The sequence below is a fragment of the Neolamprologus multifasciatus genome, chromosome 4 (genome assembly GCF_963576455.1).
Source record: "Neolamprologus multifasciatus chromosome 4, fNeoMul1.2, whole genome shotgun sequence".
Taxonomy (NCBI): domain Eukaryota; kingdom Metazoa; phylum Chordata; class Actinopteri; order Cichliformes; family Cichlidae; genus Neolamprologus; species Neolamprologus multifasciatus.
Genome location: NC_140442.1, coordinates 23,713,811 through 23,739,213, shown reverse-complemented (window position 1 = coordinate 23,739,213; position 25,403 = coordinate 23,713,811). Strand labels below are relative to the sequence as shown.

General features: G+C 42.0%; 3 protein-coding genes across 6 annotated transcripts; 1 reads left to right on the top strand and 2 right to left on the bottom strand.

The window, feature by feature from the left end:
- Positions 1-1,115: 1,115 nt before the first annotated feature.
- sox10 (SRY-box transcription factor 10) lies at positions 1,116-10,519 on the top strand. 2 transcript variants are annotated; one of them, XM_085156342.1, is made up of 4 exons: positions 1,116-1,466; positions 3,547-4,372; positions 6,586-6,746; positions 6,986-10,519. In XM_085156342.1, exons 2-4 carry the CDS (start codon positions 3,936-3,938, stop codon positions 7,783-7,785), a joined length of 1,398 nt encoding a protein of 465 aa, XP_085012468.1. In that variant the 5' UTR covers positions 1,116-1,466; positions 3,547-3,935; the 3' UTR covers positions 7,786-10,519. The 2 variants fall into 2 exon arrangements, with proteins under 2 accessions (XP_085012468.1, XP_085012469.1); XM_085156343.1 differs by having other exon boundaries at positions 1,342-4,372; positions 6,586-6,854.
- Positions 10,520-12,845: 2,326 nt separating this feature from the next.
- Positions 12,846-16,083, bottom strand: polr2f (RNA polymerase II, I and III subunit F). Its single transcript, XM_085156356.1, has 5 exons — positions 15,927-16,083; positions 15,664-15,733; positions 15,399-15,529; positions 13,557-13,628; positions 12,846-13,439 (listed from the first exon to the last, which is right to left on the bottom strand). Exons 1-5 carry the CDS (start codon positions 15,944-15,946, stop codon positions 13,349-13,351), a joined length of 384 nt encoding a protein of 127 aa, XP_085012482.1. The 5' UTR covers positions 15,947-16,083; the 3' UTR covers positions 12,846-13,348.
- Positions 16,084-16,218: 135 nt separating this feature from the next.
- LOC146520514 (MICAL-like protein 1) lies at positions 16,219-24,681 on the bottom strand. 3 transcript variants are annotated; one of them, XM_085156338.1, is made up of 16 exons: positions 24,360-24,681; positions 24,086-24,134; positions 23,622-23,670; positions 23,394-23,535; positions 23,063-23,148; positions 22,836-22,978; positions 21,292-21,716; positions 21,101-21,146; positions 19,795-20,404; positions 19,546-19,668; positions 19,187-19,313; positions 18,993-19,083; positions 18,835-18,908; positions 17,363-17,477; positions 17,243-17,286; positions 16,219-17,119 (listed from the first exon to the last, which is right to left on the bottom strand). In XM_085156338.1, exons 1-16 carry the CDS (start codon positions 24,499-24,501, stop codon positions 16,995-16,997), a joined length of 2,391 nt encoding a protein of 796 aa, XP_085012464.1. In that variant the 5' UTR covers positions 24,502-24,681; the 3' UTR covers positions 16,219-16,994. The 3 variants fall into 3 exon arrangements, with proteins under 3 accessions (XP_085012464.1, XP_085012463.1, XP_085012465.1); XM_085156337.1 differs by having other exon boundaries at positions 16,220-17,119; positions 23,063-23,151; positions 24,360-24,680; XM_085156339.1 differs by lacking the exon at positions 24,360-24,681 and having other exon boundaries at positions 16,221-17,119; positions 23,063-23,151; positions 24,086-24,339.
- Between the last annotated feature and the right edge of the window lie 722 nt (positions 24,682-25,403).

Sequence of the window (25,403 nt, the reverse complement as noted above, 5' to 3'; positions counted from 1 at the left end):
TCACCTGAGACAGAAAAAAGAAGAAGAAGAAGAAAACAAAGGGGGCAAAGAAAGGAGGGGAACTGGGGGGAATGAAAGAGGCAACACAGAGATTCACTCGTGGTTAGGATTCCCTTATCGCAGTCAGCATTCATGGATAATGAAAAAAAAGTGGTGATTTTTGGACTGGGGACCGGTGTGTCGCATGGCGGGGATACAAGGGGTCATTGTTGCGAGGAACAGCGCTGGTGGTTGTATCCGTGCGGCCAGTTACGTCCCCTCGCCGTCTCTCCTTTCTGCTTACCAGCACTGTTTGGTTTGAAACGCGCGCTCTCTCTCTCAGTTAGAGGCGCTGATGCAATTATGAAATCCACACGAGATGCAGCACAAACTGCACGGGCTCTGAGATTGGCGCTAACACCTGTGACTCAATCTGGCTAAAATTAAACGGTTTGGATCGTTTTATACTAGGCCAAAAGGTTCCCATTTTATATCCGATTCACAAGACATGCCTGATTGTGTTGTGGGTTAATTTGTGTTTGTAAACGTAAGCTACCTAACACCATGCGTTGAAGTAAAAGTCAGAGAATATTGCTATATTTCTTTCTTTCTAAACCAATTGCGCAACTGGTGCGTAAAACCTGCCATTTCCAAACTTATTTGAGGCCTGCATCGCAGAGCGCGTTTAAGTACCAGGTCTCTTTCTGCTCACAAGGCCAAGACTGACGCCCATTTCTTCTCTTAGTAAATAATCCGGACTCGGATCTGTCAGTGCTGTCTGTGAGCATGTTCTGAAATGAAAAACCCCTTCCCCATAGCCACTATGTTATATACAGGAGGAAATTTTCTCTCACTCTTTTTTCCCGAAAAAAGCAATGTACAGGATTGAGGCTTCAATGTGTAGATGTATTTTTTAGATAACAACAATAATAATAATAATAATAATAATAATAATAATAATAATAATAATAATAATAATAATAATACAGCTGGTTTCCCTGCCAAAATTAATACCCAAACACAGATAGCCCAATTTCACCTTTATCGTCTTATCATTATTGGTGTGATGAAAATATGCATCTCCCAAAGTAAAATAATTAGAAATGGGTGCTCGTGTACCAAATTACTCTGTTTAACGTAATACAAAAATACAAATGGTGCGATGGGTCTGGATAGATAGACAGATAGAGGGAGAGGATATTAAGGAGCTAGAGAGAGAGAGAGTCCCCGGCCAATCAGAGAGCTCAGAGTCTGCGCCCGTATATGTGCGCTGGTCCTTTAAGATCTCTCCTCCGCATCTTTTTCATTTTTTTCTCTCAGGCGCGTACAAGGAGCTCTTTAAGCCCTGGTACAGACACACAGAGCAAGCATTCATACTCGGGCGGCGCGAGCGAGGGGGCTGGGGAGCGAGCGTCACTTTGGAAACTCGGACGGGAACTCACGGATTCTCGTGCTAAACCGACGACCTCCTTTTCCTCATTACTGAAGTAAGGCGCTTAGCATTTCCAACTCTTTCCTCTCTACAGCTGCTGCTGCTCTCACTCTGCCGTTTGATTATTTCTTCTCGTCAGAGTCCGAAACTCAGACTTATAATGCACTCTTACCTTTCATAAACATGGATCATTGTTTATTTATTTCTGGTGGGTTTTTTTTTTTTGTTTTTGTTTTTTTTTGTTGTTTTAGCCACCACAATGATTCTGTTAAACCATGTGAGAATAGTCCTGCTGCCAAAAGTTAACGATGTTGTAGGGCTACAGTAATATCACCTCTCCTCTGTTCAACAAGTGCTGCGAAGTTTTCCAGCCGATTTGTGTTGTGGTTAAAGTTTCATGTGCCGATCATCATAATTTATTGGGTCTTCAAGTGTTTTCCCCTTTATTTTCTTCAGGATTTCATCATTAATTAAAGAAAAGTGCACAACAAGCGCAACAAAGGAGACTGCCAGAACTAAAGGCCATTTATGACTCTACACTTTTACACACGTATTAAAAAGTCCGATTATCCCCCATATTTAATTGAGTTATATTTCGGTATCTGGCAGACATTGTCGTTTAACTTTAAGCCTTTTTAATCTTTAGATTATGAACAACAGACCATTTTTTTCAAAACCAAATGAAAGCCAGATTTCTGGCAAGTCGGGTGTTGAGTGTTAGTTCAGTAGGTAGCCCACAGTAAATATCCTCAGTAATGTAATAACACGCGTTATCTAAAGGGTTGGTCGAACGCAGTTAAGCTGTTATCAAATAAATTCAGCGATATCTGTTGTTCTGCTGCACATCGATAGATGGGCGCAGTTGATTTTTTTTTATTGGCTTTTCCACTGATTTGATCTTGGTTTGATCTCCTAAAGGGAAAACATACTTAACCAATTGCCCGGTGGCGAAAGCAAATGATCCCCGCTCGGTCAGGTGACGCTGCTTGTTTCATTCTTACGAAACAACGAAAGGGCACCGATGGTGTTTTCGTTGTTTCGTAAGGATGAAACAAGCAGCATGTACTACAAACACAAGAGACGCGCGCGTAAATGCGCTTTCCTCAACAGTTTACGCACACAGACCTTTAGAGGTGTGATGACAGCCCGCGAAGTGTCCTTGCAGACCAGGTGGCAACCGAGCATCAAAATACGCTTCGGACAGATGGGGAAGCTGCACCAGCCGCTCTGTTGGAAACGAATACAATTCCTAACATCCAATTAGATGTTAGGCTAATTAAAAGCTGGTATTTAGAGTCACAGCGCTCACAAATGTAATTTGAACTCCTGTGCCGTTTGTTAAATTATAGATTTGGTTAATTAATTAGAATTGCGCACAGCAAACTAACCGCCAGGAAATGCAGAACATTGATTCGGACATGTAGTGTGCTGCATGATTACGAAAAACTGTAAACGTATTTAACAAAAAAAAAAAAAAAAGAAATATGAGGGAAGCGGGTGAGTGGCCAACCTTTAAAAAAACAAACAAAAAAAACGACCAGAGCGATTTTCTAAATAGAAAACAAATAATCGGACTGCGTGTTGCTCTTTTCCATGAAGTTTAGGACGCAAACTTCCAGACAGGCTGTTGATTTAATGGACAAAACGAGGACAACTTTAAACCTGCCCCTGTTTAACAAGCTGTCTAATTTACAGGAGTGCCCATACACACACACACACAAGGGGGGGTTATGTTTCCAGCGGCATGATGTGTTTATTCAAGAACCACGCGGTATAAATCCGACTTTTGTGCTGCTGTGGTCTCCTATCATTCCAACACATTTTCTCCGGGAGCTTGCAATAACTGCAAAACCTTAAACAGTAGCTTGTTTTGGGAGCCGAGGCCCGGACCTGCAGGGGGGATGTGCGCTATAGAGGGCCACAAATATACACATAGGCATAGTTCCACATATCGTGATATCGTCTTGAGTATTTATGTGGGGTTAATGCTTTCAGATCCAGGACTTTTAGCATCTTAATGCTGGATTCGAAAAGAACAGAAAGTTTTGCTAAATAGTGGCCAACCGTACCCAAATCCACTGTCGCTCTACCGCTGATTTATTAAGCTGATGCTCCTCATCCCTCTGCTGTTTCAGGTCCTCGCAGTTGGATCTCGATCGCGGGATAAACGGAGGAGAGAAGGAAGGTGTAGTCAGGAGGGAAGTGAGAGCGGGTGAGTTTGGCGGAGAGAGTTGCGCAATAGCAGGTAAACTGGGGTCCAAGGTGCGCATCGAGCCGCCTATGATACCAACAACACGGATGGAAAGAACTTTAATGTGGAATCCTCACAGAGTTTTGCAACGGAGGCTGAGAGTAGAGACAGACTGGCAGTTTATATTATAACTTAGATGAGGCCAGAGAGACAGCCGACCCTCCGTGCGTAAACTGCAGAGCTACACAGAAACAAGAACCAGACAGGTAGAGCTGAGCATTTAAGAACAGCTTTTTACATCCTCTGCGCGCCTGGAGGCTTGTGTGAAGGACGATGTCCAGAGAGGAGCAGAGCTTTTCAGAGGTTGAGCTCAGCCCAGGGATGTCTGACGACAGCCGCTCCCTGTCACCGGGTCATTCCTCCGGGGCCGCTGGTGCTGGGGACTCGCCTCTCCACGGGCAGCAGCATCAGCCGCAGCTGGTCGGGCTGGACGACGCGTCGGCGGGTTGCTCCTCCGTCAAATCCGACGACGAGGATGACCGCTTCCCCGCGGGAATCCGCGACGCTGTGAGCCAGGTGCTCAAGTGCTACGACTGGACCCTCGTGCCCATGCCCGTTCGCGTAAGCAGCGGAAGCAAGAACAAACAGCACGTGAAGAGGCCAATGAACGCCTTCATGGTGTGGGCGCAGGCGGCGCGGAGGAAACTGGCCGACCAACACCCGCACCTGCACAACGCGGAGCTCAGCAAGACCCTGGGGAAGCTCTGGAGGTGAGCAGGCCGGTTGCTTATAGTCCGTCTTAAGGCCCACTTTAAAATCCCGAAAACGTCTGGCTCACACACACAGTAAATTGAATAATAAATTTAGGTGAATTCTGGTTCCACCAAACAAGAAAGAGACGATTAAGCTTTGACAGATTAAAATGTCCCGAATAAGCAACCACATGAACACCACCGCTCAAGGGTCACAGCTTACGTAGCTACTTCAGGAATAATTGAATCAGACACTGAAGACTTTTTTATCAAAAATGAACACGCGCGCGCGCACACACACACGTTACAGTTATAGTTACAGGGGCATCATCTCAATAAACTCAAACATATCAGCTCAAACACATCAAAACGTGTTTAACGTTTCTATTTCAGCTTCTGCAGGCTCACAGAGAGACCACTGTATATTCATCACTTTGACTCGTGTAATTTAGTGCACACCCTCCACTTAATGTTCTTAAAGTCGAATGCAATGAAAACCAACACAGTTATAACGTGTTTAAAAAAAATGCCTCGCTCTGTTTTACACGTGATATTATATGTGATATGTTTCCTGAAAAAAAAAAAGTATTTTTAGACTATTAGGAGGCAGCTCAGTCTTCTTTCCCGCTTTAGGCCACAGTTCACCAGTTGAGCAGCTCTTGTTTTTTGGTGCAGTGAGTGCGCCCTGGTCACATGTTTCTGAATCCTGGCTAATTCAATTCACTGTTTTAATTCCTGGGAAACATTAGCTGCAAGGAGTTCCCCCTGGCAAAGTTCATTTAAAGTACATTCAAAGTTTAAGAAGAAGAAGAATGATCTAGCCTTTTTTAATAGTTAATAAACTTACAGTTTCCTAATATTCTGAGTCTTTAATTGCTTCATTTGCTTACAGAAAACCTGCACTTCTTTCATTTCAACCTTCTGTCAGGCAGGCACTGGAGAGTCTTTCCTTCTTGGTTGCTGACTTCTTCAGATTGCTCATTATTTCTTACCAAGAAGGACAGAAAAGGTTAAATGCATTACCTTGCAGGGATCATATTAATTTGATAAAGACTTGACCTTGGGCTCAGTCAGTAGTAGTTAATTGACCCACAAACACAATGAACAGGGAGGCTGAGGAGGGTCAGGGTTTTCTCATGCCACTCCTGTCAGGGGTGTAATAGTAGGAGCTCAGTCCCATGTTGCAGACAGGATGCAACTTTGGGCTGTGTTATTTCATTACAGTTTGGCAGTCAGAAGCCGCTTGCAGGAGTGACATTAGATGCAGCTGTGGAGATGTAGCAAATGAAACTATTGCTGCTGTCAACCCTGTCATCCTGGCAGGGTTGACAGAAATATTAGCAAATCAGAAGGATTAGCAAATAATTTAAACACATAACTGAAGATAGGGGACAGACAACATGCCCCCCCCCCCCCCCCCAAAAAAAAAAGGAAACCAAAAACACAAACAAACAAAAAACAAAAAAATATTGTTAATGTTTTTATAACACAGAAAGTGGTAACATTATTGGGTGTTAAAGAGCATTCCAGAGGAGTAAAGAGGCATTTGGAATCACTTCTTTCTACTCTGGGATCAAATCCATTCCTTTAACTCTTAATCAACCTTAAATCAGTTCACAGTGAAACATGAACTAATATAAGGTTCAGAAATCCAGATTTATCTCGTTATGAAATTGAAATGGAAAATGGAAAACAAAAAAAAAGAAAGAAAAGAAAAAGAAAAGAAGCCTCGAAACTCTTCAGCATCTGAAATCCTACACCAAGGAAGAATTGGAAAACATTTAGGTTCCAAAACTGGAACAATCAGTCTCCTCGGTTTCTAATTCTTACAAAGTGTTGGTCAGAGATGAGATGTGTTCTCTGAGGTGCTCGGTCATCCATCTTCATGGGAGTGTGAAGCGCTTAAATCAAAGATGAGGTGACAAAGCAAACCAGTAAATTATTTCTGTTGCTGGCTTCTCATTCAAAATGAGCGTATTCTTCAAAATCCAAATATTTAATATTTTACCCTTTCAGCATTTATTATACTGTCTTTCTACATATTTCAAATAAATCTAAGGTTTTAATCATTTGCAATTTGCAAATCATTGCCAGTCATAAAGGTTTATTCTTTTTTAGTCTATGGTCTTTTTTGCACCATCCTGTAGAATATGTACTGTATTCAACAGAAAAAAGTGACTATGGATCTTTGTAACTTAAACGATCACATTTACCATTTTCCCTCCCCTGAGGCTTCTTAATGAAAGTGACAAGCGACCCTTCATTGAGGAGGCAGAGAGGCTGAGGAAGCAGCACAAAAAGGACTACCCTGACTACAAGTATCAGCCGCGACGCCGCAAGAATGGGAAGATTGGTTCTGGGTCAGGAAGCGAGGCTGAAGGCCATTTGGAGGGTGAGGTCATCTACAGCCAGTACCACTACAAAGGCACCCACCTGGAAGTGGCCTACAGTGGGGGAGCCGGGTCGCCTCTGGCAGATGGGCATCACCCTTATGCTGTAGGTGGGCTGCCGGCTCCCGCCCGCTACTCCACTGTTAAGCCTGAGTCCACTGAACATGATGACACACGCTTAGGTAATTGTCTGTGAATCTGCAGGGCAAACGAGCTGTAACTGCTTTCTCTTTTGCCACAGGTCAGAGCCACAGTCCTCCAACACCTCCCACTACTCCCAAGACCGAGCCTCAGTCTGCAAAGGCAGGAGATGGTAAGAGGGAGGGAGCCGGGAACGGGACTTCTCGTGGTACAATGGGAGCGGAAGGAAGCTCAGGTGCTCCGGGGTCTGGGAAACCTCATATCGACTTTGGTAACGTGGACATTGGTGAGATGAGTCATGAGGTGATGGCTAATATGGAGCCGTTTGATGTCAATGAGTTTGATCAGTACCTTCCCCCTAATGGGCACCCAGGGGTTGGGCCGAGTGCGGGAGCTGCAGGAACCACGACAGCTACTCCGGCCTCTCCGTACGCCTATGGGATCTCCTCAGCTCTGGCAGCGGCCAGTGGACACTCAGCAGCCTGGCTCTCCAAGCAGCAGCAGCAGCAGCCGCCACAGCAACACCATGGCTCCCCTCTTAGCTCAGATCCCTCCAAAGCCCAGATTAAGAGTGAGGCCGGAGGTGCTGCGGGTCACTTTGTGGAAGCAGCTTCAGCAGGTTCCCACGTCACCTACACCCCCCTCAGCCTTCCTCACTACAGCTCTGCCTTCCCCTCGTTGGCCTCAAGAGCTCAGTTTGCAGAATACGCCGACCACCAGGGCTCGGGGTCATACTACGCCCATTCGAGCCAGGCTCCGGGGTTGTACTCCGCCTTTTCTTACATGGGGCCTTCCCAGAGGCCTTTGTACACTGCCATCACTGACTCAGCCAGCGTATCGCAGTCGCACAGCCCCACACACTGGGAACAGCCTGTCTACACAACGCTGTCGCGGCCATGACAGATAACGAGACCAGAGTGTGCCGGTGCAGGTTCAGCCCCAACGTCAGACCAGAGGAGCAGAGGCAGCAGCAGCAGCAAGAGTCGCGCTGGTGGTGTCAGAGTCGAACGAGATCTGGTCTGGGGGGAGTGGGCGGGCACTGGGGGATGCGTCTGGGGAGGCAGAAGGGGGGAAACACCGTTCTGCTCTTGCCCAGATGAAAACATGCTGTCATAGCCTGAGCATGAGCTTGGAGCGTGGTGCTTTTGAGGAGCGGTTGATCATTTGCGGCACTCGGTGGAGGAGTCAGAGTGCAATACATCGATAATGCAAATAAGTAAAATAAAATAAGAATCACCCACCCAACGCCACCAGCAGCACCACAGCAAAGCCTTTGGCACTTCTGGCTGTGTTCATGGGTGGTATGAGATCACGTACTTGTCAGCGTGTATCGCAGCAGTCCACAACGCCACGGGCCAACGGAGGGGTCAGAGGTGACAGGGACACAGCGAGAAAAAAGCAAGACTTCGACCTGTGAGCGCGACAAAGGAGACAAATTCATTTTACACGAGATGTTTGTTTTAACGCCAGGAGAACAGAGTGCCAAACTATTTGCCGGCCTTTCACTTCTCAGGCTTGACTGACCTTTTGTCAAACAAACGTTAGCCTTGTATTCCTTTCGAAAGTCAACACAACAAATACTCATGACATACTGTCCTCTCAGAGCCACAGTCGTCCCTTTTTGAATTTAATTTGTTTATGCTGTGTTCACTTAAAATGCCTTTGTACACTCGACAAATGGGCACGGAGGGGAAAAAAATGCCATAAATCCATGCTGTGCTTTCGTTAACTGAAGTGTATATTTAGCTTATTGGGTGTACTTGAAGTTGCAAATGTACTTATGTCGATACACACAAACATGACCAAAGTTTTGAGACCAAAACCTGTACTTTTTATAAAGAAGAAACTTTACTTTTAAAAGAAAGTTTCTCCCAACATAACATTCAAAGCTACCTTACATTTTGAGGCCAATTAGTGTTTTTTTTTTTTTTTAGCTTTGACTCAATTCAAAATGCAATCGTGTCAAAAACTTCCTTTAAGTTTGTAGCACAAAGGCACTGACACGGACTCACGATGAAAGGCAGTTCTATTCATCTGCTGATAATCCATTTTCACTCAGCGTTTCATGACAAAATCCTTAACAGAAACTTGTTGTTTTAACAACGTGCTGTGTTTACTGTACTGTTTAAAATGACTTTTTGCCATTGTTATCCACTGAAAGTCTGCAGCACTGCCTTTGTCTGTTGTTGTTGTTTTTTTGGTTGAGTGTGAGACAAAATTATCTTTTGATTATAGTTTAAAAAGTTCAATTGTAAATAATGCCAACACTGAGAAACAATTTCCAGGCACTGAATGTTTTAACGCAGCCTGATGTCAAATAGAAAATGTGCCTTGTCCTTATTATGACTTACTACTAACAGCTTTTGTATCAGTACTTACCTTTTGATGATTACTTACCATCTTTATTTACACATTATACCTGTTATTTCTCTTCCCTACATCCCGCATTCTTCTTCACTGCTTCTCAAATATATCTGCATTATAAATATCTTAACCTATATCTGCAAAAGAGCTAAACTGAATTTCTTTGTTTTATATATAATGTATATCGGTACTGCACACATGTGGACCATATGCATGCACCACAGCTCAGGCAGAGCTCAAAGTCAGTTTTACTTTAACCAATTACCTCCAGCATAAGAGTTAAGCTTACATTCTCATTGCTATTATATATGTGCGTGTGAGCTATGGGTAATGTTTTTAATTCCACATTTATTTATGATTTGGTTTCATGTTTGCGTGCACGTCCTTTCTCTCAATTTCTCATTTGAGCATTTCACATTTCTTGTGTAACTGCGTCTGAATAACAGCAGGTGTGAAAGCCTGAACACAATGATGATGACTGATGACTTTGTATTCTCACGTGAAATAAAGCTCTGTTATTTCTGCTTGAATACAAGCTTGCCTCTTAAAAAGTCATAAATACTACAAATGATGAAAAAAGGTTCCTTTTGGTTGCGAAGACCAGAAAAACTCTTCTCTTCTGGCTACAAACTGCAGTGAAAAAAAAACAAAAGCTCACGTCTTTGGGGCATCTAATGACTCAGCCCATGCTGCTCACATTCCCAACATAATCTCTTCAGCTACTGGATAATTCACTTTGGCTGGCTGATGCTCAATCTGGCCATTGGTAGAGGTAAGCTGGACACGGCTGATAGTGACGTGCACGTGGAGGGCGATGAATGAGACTGTGATGCAGCTACCTTCCTTTACATAAACTTAAAGTAATGCAGCCTCGGGGGGCAGGGTTGGTTATGCATGCATATTTCAGGTTTCTTATATTGTGTGTGTATGTGTGTGCGTGTTGTGGGTTAAGCCTGACTCTTAATTCCCTCTTTTTAATCGGCTGTGTGATACTTTGCAAAGACAAAGAGGGTCATTGAAAGGGATCTAGGGGGAGGAGGGAAACATGGGCAATGAGGGAGCGTACCCATAACTGCCTGGCCTGCAGCTTCAGCAGGATACAAAGGGACTCCTACACTCCATGCAGAGACCCAGCAACCCTCGCTACCCTCTAAGCGTCCCCAACACTCACCCCATCCTAATACAAAAAATAAATAAATAAATCAGATAGAAGCTGAAATTGGATTCAAATAATAAAAAGGAGAAGATATAGACAGGGTTATGGGATTTTGAGACAGGTCAGACAGGTGACTGATGAGATACTGCTCAAAAGGCTTCATTTGAATTCTCGCAGGCATGCTGATGCACTGAAACGTTAGCTGAGCACATTCTGTTCAGAATCTCCTTCGCCTGAGATGTGAAAGGAGGTGGCACGCTCCGCTCTGATGATCCATGAAAAAATAAAATAGAACAAAGGCTCTGTGCTGATACGACCAAACTGACGAATCAGAGGAGAAACTCCAGAATGCAGTAATAGATCAGCCTGTGATAATCCAATCTACTGATCGAGTATAAAAAAAATCAATTATAGAGAATCAAATGAAAGTTTGGGAGGGTGCAACAGGTGAAAGAAAGAGAGATGAGACTCTCAGTTGTGTTGCAGCTATGAGATGACCACTGCTGATCAAAGGAAGTAAAATGCAGTTCAATTTGTTAGTACAGGGTTGGACCTTCCTGAGATGTTCCTCTGAGATTCTGGTCCATGTTGACATGACAGCATCACACAGCTGCGGCAGATTTGTCAGCTGCACATCCATAATGTGAATCTCCTGTTTCACCACATCCAAACGAAGCTATTCTGGATGGTGATCTGTTGACTGAGGAGGCCATTTAAGAACACATTTAACATGAAATTTCCCACTCGTGGGACTAATAAAGGTATCTTATAAACTCAGAAACCATCAAGATGATTTGAGCTTTTTGACATGGTATATTATCCTGTCATGATAACATGTCCGATCCTTTTATCTCCATCCACAAAGGAAAGGACATGGTCAGCAACAATACTCGGGTAGGCTTTGCTCAGTGCTCAAAGGGGCCTAAAAGTTGCAAAGAAAATAACCACCATGCAATTATATCACCTTTTTTAAATGTTCTTTTTATATATTTTTTTTTATTATATCAAATTCTGGTCATTCAATCAGAATATCACAGCAGAAATCAGGAAACACTTTTTTATGAGCTGTGCAAATTGTAGCCTCAGTTTTCTTTTCTAAGTTGAGACTAGTGGCACAGGTGTGGTCTTCTGGTGTGCATTCAGACTTTAGTTGGTTAAGTGTTTTTTTTAGCTTTTGCCACATTCCTCTCAGCTTGCAGAAGTCTGGCCCTTCTCCTCTGTATCCCCTAGAGATGGGTGTGTGGGAAAATCCCAGAAGATCAACAGTTTCTGAAATACTCAGACCAGCCTGTCTGACGCCAACAACCACGCCTCTTCAAAGTCACTTACATCACCTTTCGTCCTCATTCTGAAGCTCAGTTTGAACTCCAGCAGGTCATCTTCACCACGTCTGCATGCCTGAATGCAATGAGTGGCTGCCATGTGATTGGCTGATAAAATATTTGTGATAATGAGCAGGTGAACAAGTGTACCTAATACAGTGGCCAGTCAGCGTATATCTAGGAAAGCAATAAGAGAAGTCATGTTGTAAAGGGCTGAAAAACAAATCAGACAAATGACAAACAAATCAAGGAGGAGGTGGAAGTTCCTGATCCAGCGAAGGCCTCGGGAGATTGTAGTCATTCCCTCTGCTGGAGGCGACCTGATATTGGCCTCCCTGTGTTGGTGCTGGTGAGCATCACATGAGCCACCCTCTCCAGCCCATGAAAGAAGCGCAGCATCACCCCGAGGCGCCGTCTCCTCCAATCAAAAGACTCATAGATTAAAGCAGTTTTTCACACATTTTACACATAATTACTAATGCCAGCGCCATCTGGCTCCTGCCTGCTGACGCTCAGAGGTCACAGTGACCGACACGCCTTTGCTTTAAGTCGACTACAGAAGAAAAAGACGAGTTTCTTCATCAGTTTTGTTACCAGCTGCATTTTTTTTCTTTTAAATCAGTTCTGTCTTTACATACATGTCACGGAGTTCCCACAAACACACACACAAGCAACATATAATCCACTCGCCTATTTACTAGAGTATCATCACACACTGTCTCCTACAAGAAATCCTTTAATCTGCTTTCTCACAAACTTTCTCACTCTGTCTTCCCGCATTCACTCGCCGCCTCTCTGCCCGGGCAACAACCCATTTCTCCTAAAACAATACACTGACTGTTTGGCTGCTTTCTGTTTATGGAGTGGGGCGGGGGGAGCCACACACACCATGCATCATGACTGTGACAATACTTCTCCGTGCAAACATCAACATCCACTGTCGGAAGTGAGGATTCTTACTGTTATCTATCGATCTACTACAGTAATGTGTGCATTTAGTGCCTGTTGCACTAGGATTCCTAAGTCTTTATGACTTATGAACCCAGAGAGTGTAAGTTCACCCTCATTGTAAACCTCTGTTTACATTTTATAGTGTAAGTAACATAAATCAGAAACTCTTTATACAAAAATCTTTATTTATAACAATAAAACTGTAATTTCACTACAATCGCCTCTTTTCAAAAACACAAATACTTCATAATACAGGATTCCTTTATAAAACTTAAGTGTTTGACTGGGATATATCTCCCCCTTGTGGCTCTTAGAAGCATTGCAGCTGCTAAAACAAAGTTCAGTAGGTACAAGATAAAAGAAAGAAGAAAAAATGAGCTGGGTTGTGATGAAAACTAAACAAATCATTAGAGGGGAAAACAATAAGTAAGTTTACAGGATTATGAATTATGAACAGCATACTAAATTGTTTTGCATTATTTTGAGTCTTTAAGTAGTCTTATGCAGTACACCTCATGTTTACAGTCACCGGAGAATTACGGCGACTGGATCTGGGAGTGGGCGTGAAGGAGACTCCTCCACTGGGTTTGTGTAGCTGTAAAACCAGTTAGGTTGGTGGCTGTGAAGCAGCTTAGGCTGATCTGTCAGCGTAGACTGCTTCATAAGATGTTTAATCAGTTATGATGAGCTCGTCGCAACCCCAGTCCTCGTAACTCCCATCGGGAAGGTACCTGCGGATGATGATGGGGATCTTTCTGCTCCTGTCGGTGAGGACAAAAAGACAGAGATACTGTTACAGTCACCTGCTCTTTAAATAATGTCACTCACACATGAAAAAGAGAAATGACAAAAAGTCATCAAAGAAAGTTATGGCTTACTTTAGTTCTTTCATAGCTATCTGCAGCGGGTCTGTTTCTCCCTCCAGCTCCACCATAACTGGAGCACACATCCTGTTGGAGACAAGTCAGCAGGTAAACCACATCAGTAAAGTGTTAGAGCCTTTTTTCAATGCTCAGTCTACAAACACCATGTCTTCTTCTTTTAGATAATTGAGGGTTAGTATTTAAGGAAGTCTGGGTTAATCACTGACAGGTGGAAGTGCCTTAAGAGGAAGCAAGTCATTTTTGATTGTGCTTTAATTTGTGCCACAGAGTTTCCTTTCTCTTTTTTAAAAATTGAAATGGTTTGTAGAAGGTAAATGAGAGGCATATACTACAAATGAAGTTCAACATAGCTACGTTTTCCCTACACTATCTGGCTTGACAAAACCTAAAACCCCAGTCAAAGATGACAGGTGTCATCACAGAACTGTTTTTGTTAACTCGGGCTCTTTGTGTGTTCACATATAAGAAAGGGGGCGTCTGACACGATGTTTGACTCTCCTTTAGCGCAGAATGGGTCGAGCGAGCATTAGAGACATTTGTAAGTTCTACAGGTAGCATTTACAAAACATCTCACATCAGCAGAGAATCTATATCACATTTTCAGGCTACTGGAAATAAAAATAAAAAAATCAGTGAAAATGTGGCACTTCTGAATGATTTTAAACTAAAACTTTAACCACAACATGTTGCTGACCAGGCTGTGTATTTAGCATTAGTTACTGTGGTGATCTGGCCAGGTCAAAGGAAAGCCATCTTTGTGACACTGAAAACGCTGGCTTTAGCCTCATCCTACCTTGCTAACCCATTAATCTCACTTTGTAGTACACACCTAAGGTTAAGATCAGAAGGTGCTCACATGAATCCAACTATCATCTGTAAAACATGAACTCTAATCACAGGTAAACTGATATTTCTGGTGCTAATTAACTTTATATTAACATGACATTAAATGCACCAGCTTCACTCTATTATTCATGGTTCTTAACTTTGCTCCTACAAAAGACAAAGTAACACAATGTACTATACCAGAAAGTCAGATGCACTCAAATACTGCAGTACTCTTTTACATTACTTTTCAGCATAGTTCTATATTCAATGACAAAACTTGACAAAAGAAGTGTGGACGAATATTTTCAACATCTCACTCTCACCGACTGTGGTGCCTTACGACTCATTCTGATAGTTATGAAATGCTTTGCTCTCATAAACACAAAAGTGGAAACTCCTATGTCAGGTTTTCAGGAATATCGGCAGACTGGTGTGGGAAACATAACCTCTGTATCAGTTGGACGTGGAATGTTAACACTTCCAGCATGATTAACCTTAAACCTAACCGTGAGGCGGCCCTGCCTTAACACCTCAGTGCCGGCAGCAGGTGTGTGGTGGAGAGTACAATTACTTTCTTTATCACCACCTTGTACAGCAACTGCTCTACTGCTGACAGGAAGTTACTGCAGAAAGTAATGAAAGCTGTGCAGCTACCTCCTCTCCTCCCCCTTCCATTGAGGACATTTATCTCAGCAGGTGGGAGTAGTAGTGCCTTGGATCAAGAGGGAACCCACAACCCAGCAGAGTACCAAGGCCATAAGTCACAAGGCTCAAAGGCAGCTTCTTCCCAGAGGCTGGAGGACTGGTCCACTCCAGTCTCCATACGTCAGTGGTTGCACTTGCACTGTTTTGCCCTGCTCAGTTATTAATATGTCTTGTTTTGATCATATTCTCTATTCATTATTTGTTAAGACTTATTCTTAATGATAGGTTTTTGTCTTGTATGTTGCGGGAGGACAAATTTCATTTTCATGTGGAAGCCGTAAATGACAATGAAGAAACACTCACGCTATCTGGAGGGCTCGTGTCCCCAGCACTCTGGCCCTCTCGTATTTGGTCATGTACGGAGTTGTGATCCTCTTCTGGTTTGCCTGCTGGCCCTCTCCCGCGGGCAGGATCTGCACGTTCTCCTGGTCATCCTATTCACCAGAAAACAACCGATAATAAACACGATACAAAGGCAGCGATCAGTAGTGCTAAAAATAAAACTGACAACAAACAACAAAATCAAAGCAGTGTCTGTGCTGTCCAGTTAAGAGAGTCATCAACTTACGTCTTCCACGTTTTCGAGATCATCTAATCCCTCATCCTCCTCGGCATCATCAAAATCTCCATCATCGAAGCTGCAAATATGACACAAAGTTTTGTTTTTAAAGACAATAAATAGATTCTAAAGACAGCAAATTGTCAATAAGTTTATACAGAGCACTTAGCAGTGTGGCTAACCGTGTTAGCTACAATGCTAGTTCGCGCCAAGTTATAATAAAGAAACAAGCATTTTAATATGAATTTCATCAAAGTGGCATCATTACTTACTTATCTTCGTTGTCGGACATGTTTTAACCTAAAGTTTACGTACAATATTACTCAAACAGTAGAAGAAAGTCAACACACTTTGTTGTTAACACGGACCCACATGAACGCTACGAAGCTTAAACTTCCGGTGGTTTGGTGCGCTGGAAAATAGTCCGGATGAAAAACAGGAAAAGGAACTTTCTTTCCACTTGTACTCCAGTACAATTACATTTATTTATTGTTTTTAAATCCCAAAAAACAAACAACAACAAAACGTTGATTGTTGTAATTAAAATAAATAAATAAAATTCGCCATTTGTCGTACGAGCGGTATTTCTGTCTTTTTCTCTCTTTATTTTTTACAGCCCTGTCAATGAGCCTGTAGCTATTTATGACCCCTAATTTTACTGCAAAATAAAATACAACAGTATTAATACAGGAAAACATTCTTTTTGAAACTATGAGAAATAGATAATTTTCTTTGTTAACATAAATGCAGCTGCTTAAATGCAATTTAGCCTGGGTTTCGTTTAGACTTGACATCCAACACGCTTTTCTCCCTTTTTCATTAATGTTCAGACATCAAACAAACTTTCAGAATAAGATCTTCTAGAACCACAAATTAAGACGCATATTTTGAGTCACCAAGTATTTTCAGCCTCTGCTCTTTATTATTTTCCTTTTACTTAAAATCATGGTGAAGAAAAAAAATTGAAGTAGAATGAACATAATCCTACATTACTGGTGTGTTAAGAGATACATTGTGCGTGTATATTAAATATTTTTTTGTCTGTTGTTTTGAATTCAAATGCACTATAGACAGTACTTAACATATGAGAAGATTTATTGCACAGTTAAAAAAAACCCACAAGTATGTGATACAATACCATAAAAATAAGATGTTGATAAATTTTTAGAGTGAAAAAGCACATTAATAATAATGTATACATCATATGAGATGTACTGAGAACAATACATTTTGTTTGGTGATGTTACTGAGCTGGGCTTTAACACATAATTAGTAAGCATGTACTTAATAAGTGCATATTTCATACTGTTCACACATGAACAATGAGCGCTTCTGACACTTCAACTCTTTTTGTCCACAGAGTTCTTCGTGCTTTCTTCTTTGTGGTTCAGGATTTTTAGTACTTTTGTAGGCTTGAAATCTTTTTTGGGCTTCCTTAGCTCTTTTAATCCTTCTTTCTGGAAGTCTGAGAAGAGATGAAGGAGCAGCAAAACAAACATTAAGCAGTAAGCAAACATTGACATAGAGCATTATTTGTGAGATACAAAACAGTACCAAAGAGCTTTTATTAGAAGGCTCATTATCTTACCTTTGTTCATTACATCTTCCCAAAGCACGTTATTTTCTCTCTCCCTAATCAGAAAAACAAAGTTACACTCAGATAAAATGTACAAATGCAAAAGCACAATTAATTTTTTTCCTTAAGTACCTCTGTCTGTCCTGATCCAGGCAGCTGATGATGTGGTTCCTCTGTTCAATGATGGTGACCAGCTCATCCATCAGCTTCTTCTCTTTATCTCGATCCTCCTGATTCCAGTTCTTGTCTGTGTGTGCAGATGATGACAATGAAAGTTCAACACAATGAGATTTCATTTAACAAATCAGCGATCTCCATTGGATTCCACTGATAGGATAGCAACAATATTCTTATAGAAACATATTAATTCATCTCAATGCCTTTTAAGAGTCAACTCAGAGCCTTCTTGTAGTGTTTCTTGTTCTTGTTGCACCATTTAGCCTCAAAAAGCATGTCAAGATCCAGTATTACTTACCAGTCTGTGAATGGCAAAAGTATGTGACCCTCTAAGATTAAATGGTAATTCAAATATGTGATTAGAAACAAGTGTTTTCAATGACAGACGTAACAATCAAGTGTGAGGTCTTCTTCTTAGACCATCAGTCTTTGTCCTCTCTGTGGAAAAACAAAGTGCTCCTCAACACCACAAAAACTAAGGAAATAATGGACTTCTGGAGAAACAGACCCTTAGCCTATCACATCAGCAGGGACTGTGTAGTGACTGAAGTTTCTGCGCCTGCATCTGGATGATGATTTAACCTGGAAAACCTACACAACTGTGCTGATCAAGACGGCACAGTGGCGACTTCACTCCCTGAGGTTTCCTGAAAAACAAGTCCCTAGCCAAGGAGCTCAAAGTGTACAGGCGGAACTGTTTCCTAGTGTGGTTTGCAAGCTGCGCTGCTCAGGAAACACTCCAGAGGGTCATCAGCGCAGCACGGAAAATCATCGGCTGTGCTCCTCTCTCTTTAGAGGACCTCTACAGGTCCTGGTGCCACAGTAAAGCCCACAGTATCCTAATGGGCACATCACACATCCCAGCCGTTACCCTCAGGGAGGCGGTGCAGTTGGAACAAGACAAACAAACTGGAAAAACAGCACATCTCCCAGAACTAATAAATGAACACTGAAGAGTTTGCCTCCTTTCACTAACCCGTGCAACCAGTATTCACAGCTGTGAACAACAGTGCAATAATAATGACAAACACAGACACACACACACTGATTGAGATCGTTAGATTGCCTTCTGTGCACTAAATAGGACTGCATACAATTTCACTGTACTTTTCTTACATGATCATAAAGATTCTACACGTCTAACCCCCTAACCCCTCTAACTATGTCTCTGAACCATGTCACAGCAGGTCTCGGCTTGTAAACATTCCTTTTCACCCTTTCAGCCATGCTGTCACAAATCACCCCTGACACGCAAAAATCTGATGGCAGTTATGTCAACTTTCTGCTAAAGACCTTTCAACACACCTACAGAACCTTGGATAAAAGAATATTGATCCCTGAATTATTTACAGATCAGTAATTCCCATTAATGTTAAATACAGTGGGTGATAAAAGTGCCTGAACAATGCACAGAGCGACATACTAACCAGGTTTATTAAAGAGACACCGGAGGTCGTACTCCACGTCGGTCTGTCTGTCCTCCAGCTTTTTCTGCTTTGTCCTGAGAAATAAAAATTACACACGTGTTTACGATGCTCAGAAAACACGAAAAAAAAAAGCCGCACAAGTGAAAAAAAACGCTTACAGATAAACCAGCTCCGTGTCGTGGCACATCAGAACATGCCGCTCGTGGATAAGACAGAACCACTCCATTAGCATTTGTTCTTCCTGTTTATCTGAAATAAAAAAGCAGGGAGCGTCAATGTAATGGTATTTACACAAAGCAGCTTCACAATATTGAGAATTTTGTGCCAATAAATTGTTTTATTTAGTACGAACCATTTTTGCAGCCTCTCAGGTTCCTCTCCAGTTCCACTCCTTTTCCCTCCAGTGTCTCCAGATGTTGATCCACTTCTCTCATCTGCACCTGTAGCTCTTCTGGGGAAGCGCACTGATCTGTCTGCACCTGTCAAGCAACAAATATCACCAAAACTCAAGACTTCAAAAAAATAAATAATTTCTTAAATAAATCACACACACAAAAAAGTGACTTGTTATTCTGGGTAAACTACTCAGTTTGCTCAAAACGCCTCGTCTTAATGATGAGTCTGCATCTACATGACACAAAGGCACATCTAGAAATGACTCAGAATTAGATTTTGTGGCCTTTGAGTTTGTTTTAAATCCAGCTGCTGTACCTTTCTCTTGATGAGTGGGAATCCATGGCCAGGTGCGGGGCCCCGACAAGGCGAGAGGTCCTGAACGGTATTTGATTTGGATAATGTGGGTCTTTGAGCCTTAGGATCTTTTTCACAGGAAGGCTGAAAATAAAATATATATATAATATGGAAAACTGTAAGAAACGGCATATGAGATGTCCTCTGGTAGAACGTGAAACGTGCATTAATGTTTGGCCTTTATTGGTTAACTCTGATCTCTTGTCGTACCTTACTTTGCCACGATGTGGCAGCTTCATCTGTCTGTGTTTCACCGACAGGTGCAGAACGAGGGTCAGATGCAATGGCTGGCACAGAAAGACTTCTGGGTAAAATGCGACTCTGTCTTGATGCAGGAATGGGACACGGACCTGCTGCTTCTGTCACATCTGACGGAGCAATCTGACCACCATCTCCACCTCTTTCACCACAAGGTCTCTCTGTGTTAGTATCTGCAGTCAATTCTTTTACTTGGTCAGGTTCTGCGACGTCAACACGTCCTCTGAGATCTGGGCTCTTCTGTGGGAGAGCTTTTTTTTCTTCAGCCTCCTGCAATGCCAAGGTGCTGCCCTCTGATTGGGTAGCTCCCAAAAAAGGCTTATTTTGGTCTTCAGACTCAGATTTAGCAGCCTCGCTTTGAGAGTCGTCCTCCAGCACATCTTCAAAAGGATTTGGAGCAGGAACTTTGGGTCTTTTGGACGACCCATCTAAGTTAGAAGCAGATTTGGATCGAAAAGTGGGAAGTGGAGGTGGAGCTGGAGGCAGCTGTGTCCAGGGTCCTGGATGCACGAGGGCCATCCATGGATGGCTGCTTTTCATTTTAGATCTAGCGCTGACTGGGCTGGTGCGATAGAGTATTGGAATATAAAAACACATTGAAGAAAGTCAGTTATTAAGACCTTTTCTCTTGTTCCATTTTATGAATGAGCATTTTCTTTTACTTCTTTCAATTCCACCACAGAAACTTTGCACCTATATTTCAAAACACACGATGTGCTGTTAAGCCTGTTGACTTTGGCCATAAAAGGAAGAAAACATCCAATTTAAATTTGGCCCATCTCCCCTTCAAGGTCATCTGTTCACGCCTCTCTATTGTAGTTGTTTTTAGATCGTAAGCCAAGAGTGTCTGTGATGTCAGAACATACCTCAAACCTGTGTAGAGCCGGAACATCAACGTTTTTGTGAGACTGACACGTTTCAGACGGATTTGTGCATTGTGAATTTGTAACCCAGGATCAAATTCAGGTCAGTGTAAACTTTTACTAATTTGGCCACACCAACGCTCACTGCTCACTCAATTTAGCCTCCTGGAACTTCCTCTTCTTTCCCAAAATGTTAAAGAGCTCCAAGGTAAGAACCTTGAAAAGCACCCTGGCCAATATTAAATCAGGTCTGGGTTTATATTTTTATTGGCAAATGTGACAATTCGTTTTTCAGCATTTAATAAATAATTAGATACAAATCAGAAAAGATGCATAAGAAAAGACAAGTGCATGCCAAAAGGAAGTGATGAACAGGTTGTTTTTGTCACACTTACCCTTGAGGCGGACTGGCTGCACATTTGCTTTGACTGGATGAACTACCTGCAGAGAGAAAGAGTGAGAAAAACAAAACATATGATGATTATGTCTTAACAGAGAAACAGATGTATGACCAGAATACACACAGAAAGCAGGAATGTAATAATTGCGACTGAACAGCTACAAGAAAACAAGTGTGCCCGTTTACCTGCAGCAGGGGAGCTATTTACAGTCTGTGAACTTCTGATCCTGGCTGCAGGAACAGGGCCTACAGAAATCCGCCTTGGTGCTGGAACAGGACGAGTCCTTCCATCTATCACTTGCACACAGTGATTTTCTCTGTTTTTGACCTCTCTGTTCTCCTCCTTCCTTTCTGTCCCGCCTGTTTCTGCTGTCTTGCAACTCAGTGTGTCCTGTGACTCTGTTTTCTTTGTGTAATTAGGGACGCTGGTGATAGGCTGTCCACCCAGAGAATAACAAACTGTCTGAAGTTTACTTTGAGATCCAGTTTGCCTGCTGACGTCGACATGAGTACGTTTACTGTTTGTCGCATGGTAAGCGCAGATCAAGGAGCCAGCGTCACTTCCCTGCATGTAAGACTGTGGTAAAAGAGTTGCGTGGCACACTTTGCACCTGAAATACAAAAGAGAAATCTAAATCTACCAAATCTACTGAATCAAGGGTGTCGAATATGATCAGATATTACTGTATTACAGTACTTTTCAAAAGAATTGAGCCTGATTTCATTTCTTCCTATTTTGCTAGGAAAGTGGGAAACAGGCAGTGAGATTTATTGAAACATGCAAACAGGAATAGTTCTCCAGGCTTTCTCAAGGACATTCAAAGCTCTTCTTTTGTTCAGTTCTCTGTCAAGATGATCCTGCACTGCTTCAATAATGTTGAGGTGCAGGCTCTGGGGAGGCCAATCCGTGACTGTTTGTGTTCTATTATTTGTTTTTCTATCCTTCCTTAAGAATGGCTTCTTGACAGCCACTCGTCCACCGAGACCATTTGTGATGAAGCTTTACGGAGCATTAGATGGAGCAACTGAAGGTCCAAAAGCATGTCTCAGATCCTGTTTCAGGTGGATGGATTTTTTTCCCCATTTCTGAAGTCCATGGCTTTTAGATACTTTTCATACTGTAGATAGTTTATTGGGTCTTTAATGTCTTTTTTATGTCACCCACCTGTCCAGTTTCCTCAAACCTACTGCACACCATGCCGAGATATGTCTAGTTTTCAACTAATAACTCTTTCTAAACTGTGCAAAAATACTATTTCATGCCTGCAAACTTTTCTATCTTTGGCATTTTATTGTTGTTGGTAGATTCAGCTAAATAAATGGGAAATAATGACGTACTTTTGCCACAGGATGCTAGTAACAAAGTGCCTAAATATACAATTTAAAACTGGTTCTTCACCAAGTAGTCTGTGGTGTGCAAACACAACACTGTTTCACTCGTTAATTTGGGTGGATTTTTTATGCTGGAATGACTCATAGGCCAGTGTTGAGCGGTTTAACCAAGGAATTAAAAAATTTAAAAAGAATAACAGCTACAAGGACTTTAATAAAAATTAGCAAAAAAACAGCCAATGACCAAAGAACTCTGAAAGATTTTCAGAAACTCTGAAAAACTATTGCTCAAGACCACTTTTAAAAAGTGACAAGAAATTCTGGCTCCTTGGAAACAAAATATAAAGAAACCTAGAGGTGGCTTAACACTTTTGCACAGCATTGTGACCTTCTGTTACCTGAAACAGCTGCGGTGGTAAACTTTTCCATCTATCAAATGCCTCTGTATCAGGTGCACGGGCTTCAAACACAAACTGCACACAGTCTGCGGCCTCGCATCAGAAACATTTTCCTCTCGACTGGTTTTGCTGTCAGTCAAGCTCTGAAAACAGAAGAGAAACCAGTCGCTTAAGTGACAACCACAGAGATGACTAAATCAGAACCAAAATAGCCTGTGAACATTCACCTTAATGCTCTTTGGATGATGGTAAGTTTTGCTCTTCGAGAGGCTGTGTGAGGAAGTGCCGTGCGATGACCACAATTTGGCAGGACCTGCTGTAAAGTCAAGATAAGACACGCAAATCACCGTGCATGATCACGTGCTTTGAGGGCGGGCCAGTCTGATTTCATTCACCTGACCTGAAGAGTGAGGGATAACACTGCATCCAAAATATTAATTCAACTGTATATGTTTGAGCAGGACAGCAAACCTCAGCCTGAAAATTTATGCTAGTATCTATAAAAACAACAACAACATAAAATTAAGGGCTACAACAGGCAGATTATCTTAAACGCACCCGAAGACTTCCCATTGAAGAAGCAGTAGTACTGAACAAGGTAGGAGATGACGCTTAAACGATCGGGCGCCTTGGTGGAAATCATATCCTTCGGATGCAGGAAGGCAGGGATACCCAGCTTTGTTTCTGCTATCTCAAACGCCTGCGGCGAGAAACAGGGAATGAAAGTGAATAAACCGAAACAAAGATGCGGGATGCTTTCGTTCTGGTTTCCAATCAGAAACTCACCAGCTTATTATTTTCATAAGCATTATCTTTGGAGAGGGACCTGAAGTCTCTGGAGTAAAGTGAAGAAATTGGAGAGATTCAATAAAAAAACAAACAAACAAACAAACAAACAAACAAAACAATAAATGAGCGACAAAGTTGATGATTAGCTACATAATGAACTTTTCTAAATACAATAGAAGCAAAAAGCATTAAAGGATCAGAGATGAGATGATTCCAGAGGAGTGGTTCAGTGTCAAATAAACCAAATTAACCGATTTCAGGCCAATGAGACTGGACAGAAAAGGGTTAAAAAGAGATGCAGATCAGCAAAATGACGGCAGATTAATCAAAGTGCACACGAGCCCCTCTGCTTCTGATTAAACAGAAACCGACAGGGGTAAACAGCAGTTAGAAAGTCAGAAGCAAGGCACACTTCACTCAGCACAGCCATGACAGCTCTGTTAACATATGGCATTACTCACATGAGGTCAGGGCGGTGTTTGTGGATGATAGCACAGAACGCAAGTCCATCTGTGAATGAGGTTGACATGTTAGTTATTTCCACGTCGGGATAAGTGGCGCATGTGACGCGGCACCACTCCAGCAAAACTCTCGGTGATGCCATTTCTCGTGCGACTTTTCACAAGTGGGCAGGGAGCAGAACATGGCACCGTATCAGAGTCGCGGAGAGATCAGATACAAGTGGTGCAGGTCTGGCTTTTTTTTTTCGGAGGAAACAGGAAGCAAAGCATCTACCTTTGCAACTATTTCTCTGCGGCCAGACTTGCACGTCGTGGTGGCGAAGCAGCAAGAGCAGGAAGGAAGGAAGTTTATGTTTCCCCCCCTTTAGTGTTGTTTTTGTCAAATATAAACAAAGGCAAGTAAAGCGACCGCGCATTGCTCCAGCGTTTCAAACCACGACCACAAGTCTCCTACTCGTTACAGCTCGATGCTATTTCCTCCACCGCAAAGATGCACCGAGCCCCTGAAGTGAAGCGAACTGTTAGAGAAACACTGCCAGACCTCTGGTCTGTTACACGGGGCTGATATTTTAAACTTAGTTCCATTATTAGCTCTGCAGTTGTGCTCCACAATCTATGAAATGCCTAATAGCTGCCACTGGAGGGAGACACAGAGCTATTCTTGCTAATTAGGAAGAAAAGGTTTGTAATTATAAGTTTGTCCGGGTGCAAACTTGACAGACCGATTCAAAACTGGCCGTGCCTTTTTTTTTTTCTTATTTCAATCCATTTTTACTACTTTTCCCCCCCATTTTTTTATGGAAGAGAAGCTTTCCTTAGTCTCGGACCACAAATAGATACTCAGTTACATGAGTTGGTATTATTGAAAAAAAGAAAGTAAGAGGAGAAAAGTGTGTAAACCTAACGTAAATAAATATATAAATAAACATCTAAGTGAAAGGTTAGGCTTATTTGTTTTTTTTAATGCTTTGGTTTGAGGGAACGCAACTTCCGGTATGTTCTGCACGCGAGCTCTTTGTCCTATGAAAATTACTTTACTAGAAAGGTTCGTATTCAAATCATAAAAAATATTTTAAAACACTTTGATACAATCTATTATGCAAATAGACTTTGTAATTTCATTCATAAATAAAGTGAAAATTTTTATTTATTGTGTTTTAACGGACGTTTCGATGTGAAATAGAGCAATATTTTAATATATGAATTATTTGATATAGTCAGAATTATGTATTGCATACCACATACCAAATATTATTACTTTATATATATATATATATATATATATATATATATATATATATATATATATATATATATA

Bases quoted from the DNA above. Each gene is read 5' to 3' on its own strand.
- polr2f (XM_085156356.1), bottom strand. From the start codon at position 15,946: ATGTCCGACAACGAAGATAA. The intron at 15,530-15,663 runs GTAAGTTGATGA...TCTGGTGAATAG, and splicing joins ATCTCGAAAACGTGGAAGAC to GATGACCAGGAGAACGTGCA. The intron at 13,440-13,556 runs GTAAGCCATAAC...CCTCACCGACAG, and splicing joins ATAGCTATGAAAGAACTAAA to GAGCAGAAAGATCCCCATCA.
- sox10 (XM_085156343.1), top strand. From the start codon at position 3,936: ATGTCCAGAGAGGAGCAGAGCTTTTCAGAGGTTGAGCTCAGCCCAGGG. The intron at 4,373-6,585 runs GTGAGCAGGCCG...CCCTCCCCTGAG, and splicing joins ACCCTGGGGAAGCTCTGGAG to GCTTCTTAATGAAAGTGACA. The intron at 6,855-6,985 runs GTGGGCTGCCGG...CTTTTGCCACAG, and splicing joins GCATCACCCTTATGCTGTAG to GTCAGAGCCACAGTCCTCCA.
- LOC146520514 (XM_085156337.1), bottom strand. From the start codon at position 24,501: ATGCGCGGTCGCTTTACTTGCCTTTGTTTATATTTGACAAAAACAACA. The intron at 19,314-19,545 runs GTACAGCAGCTG...GTTGCTTGACAG, and splicing joins TCCCACTCATCAAGAGAAAG to GTGCAGACAGATCAGTGCGC. The intron at 18,909-18,992 runs GTAAGCGTTTTT...TTTATTTCTCAG, and splicing joins GACACGGAGCTGGTTTATCT to GACAAAGCAGAAAAAGCTGG.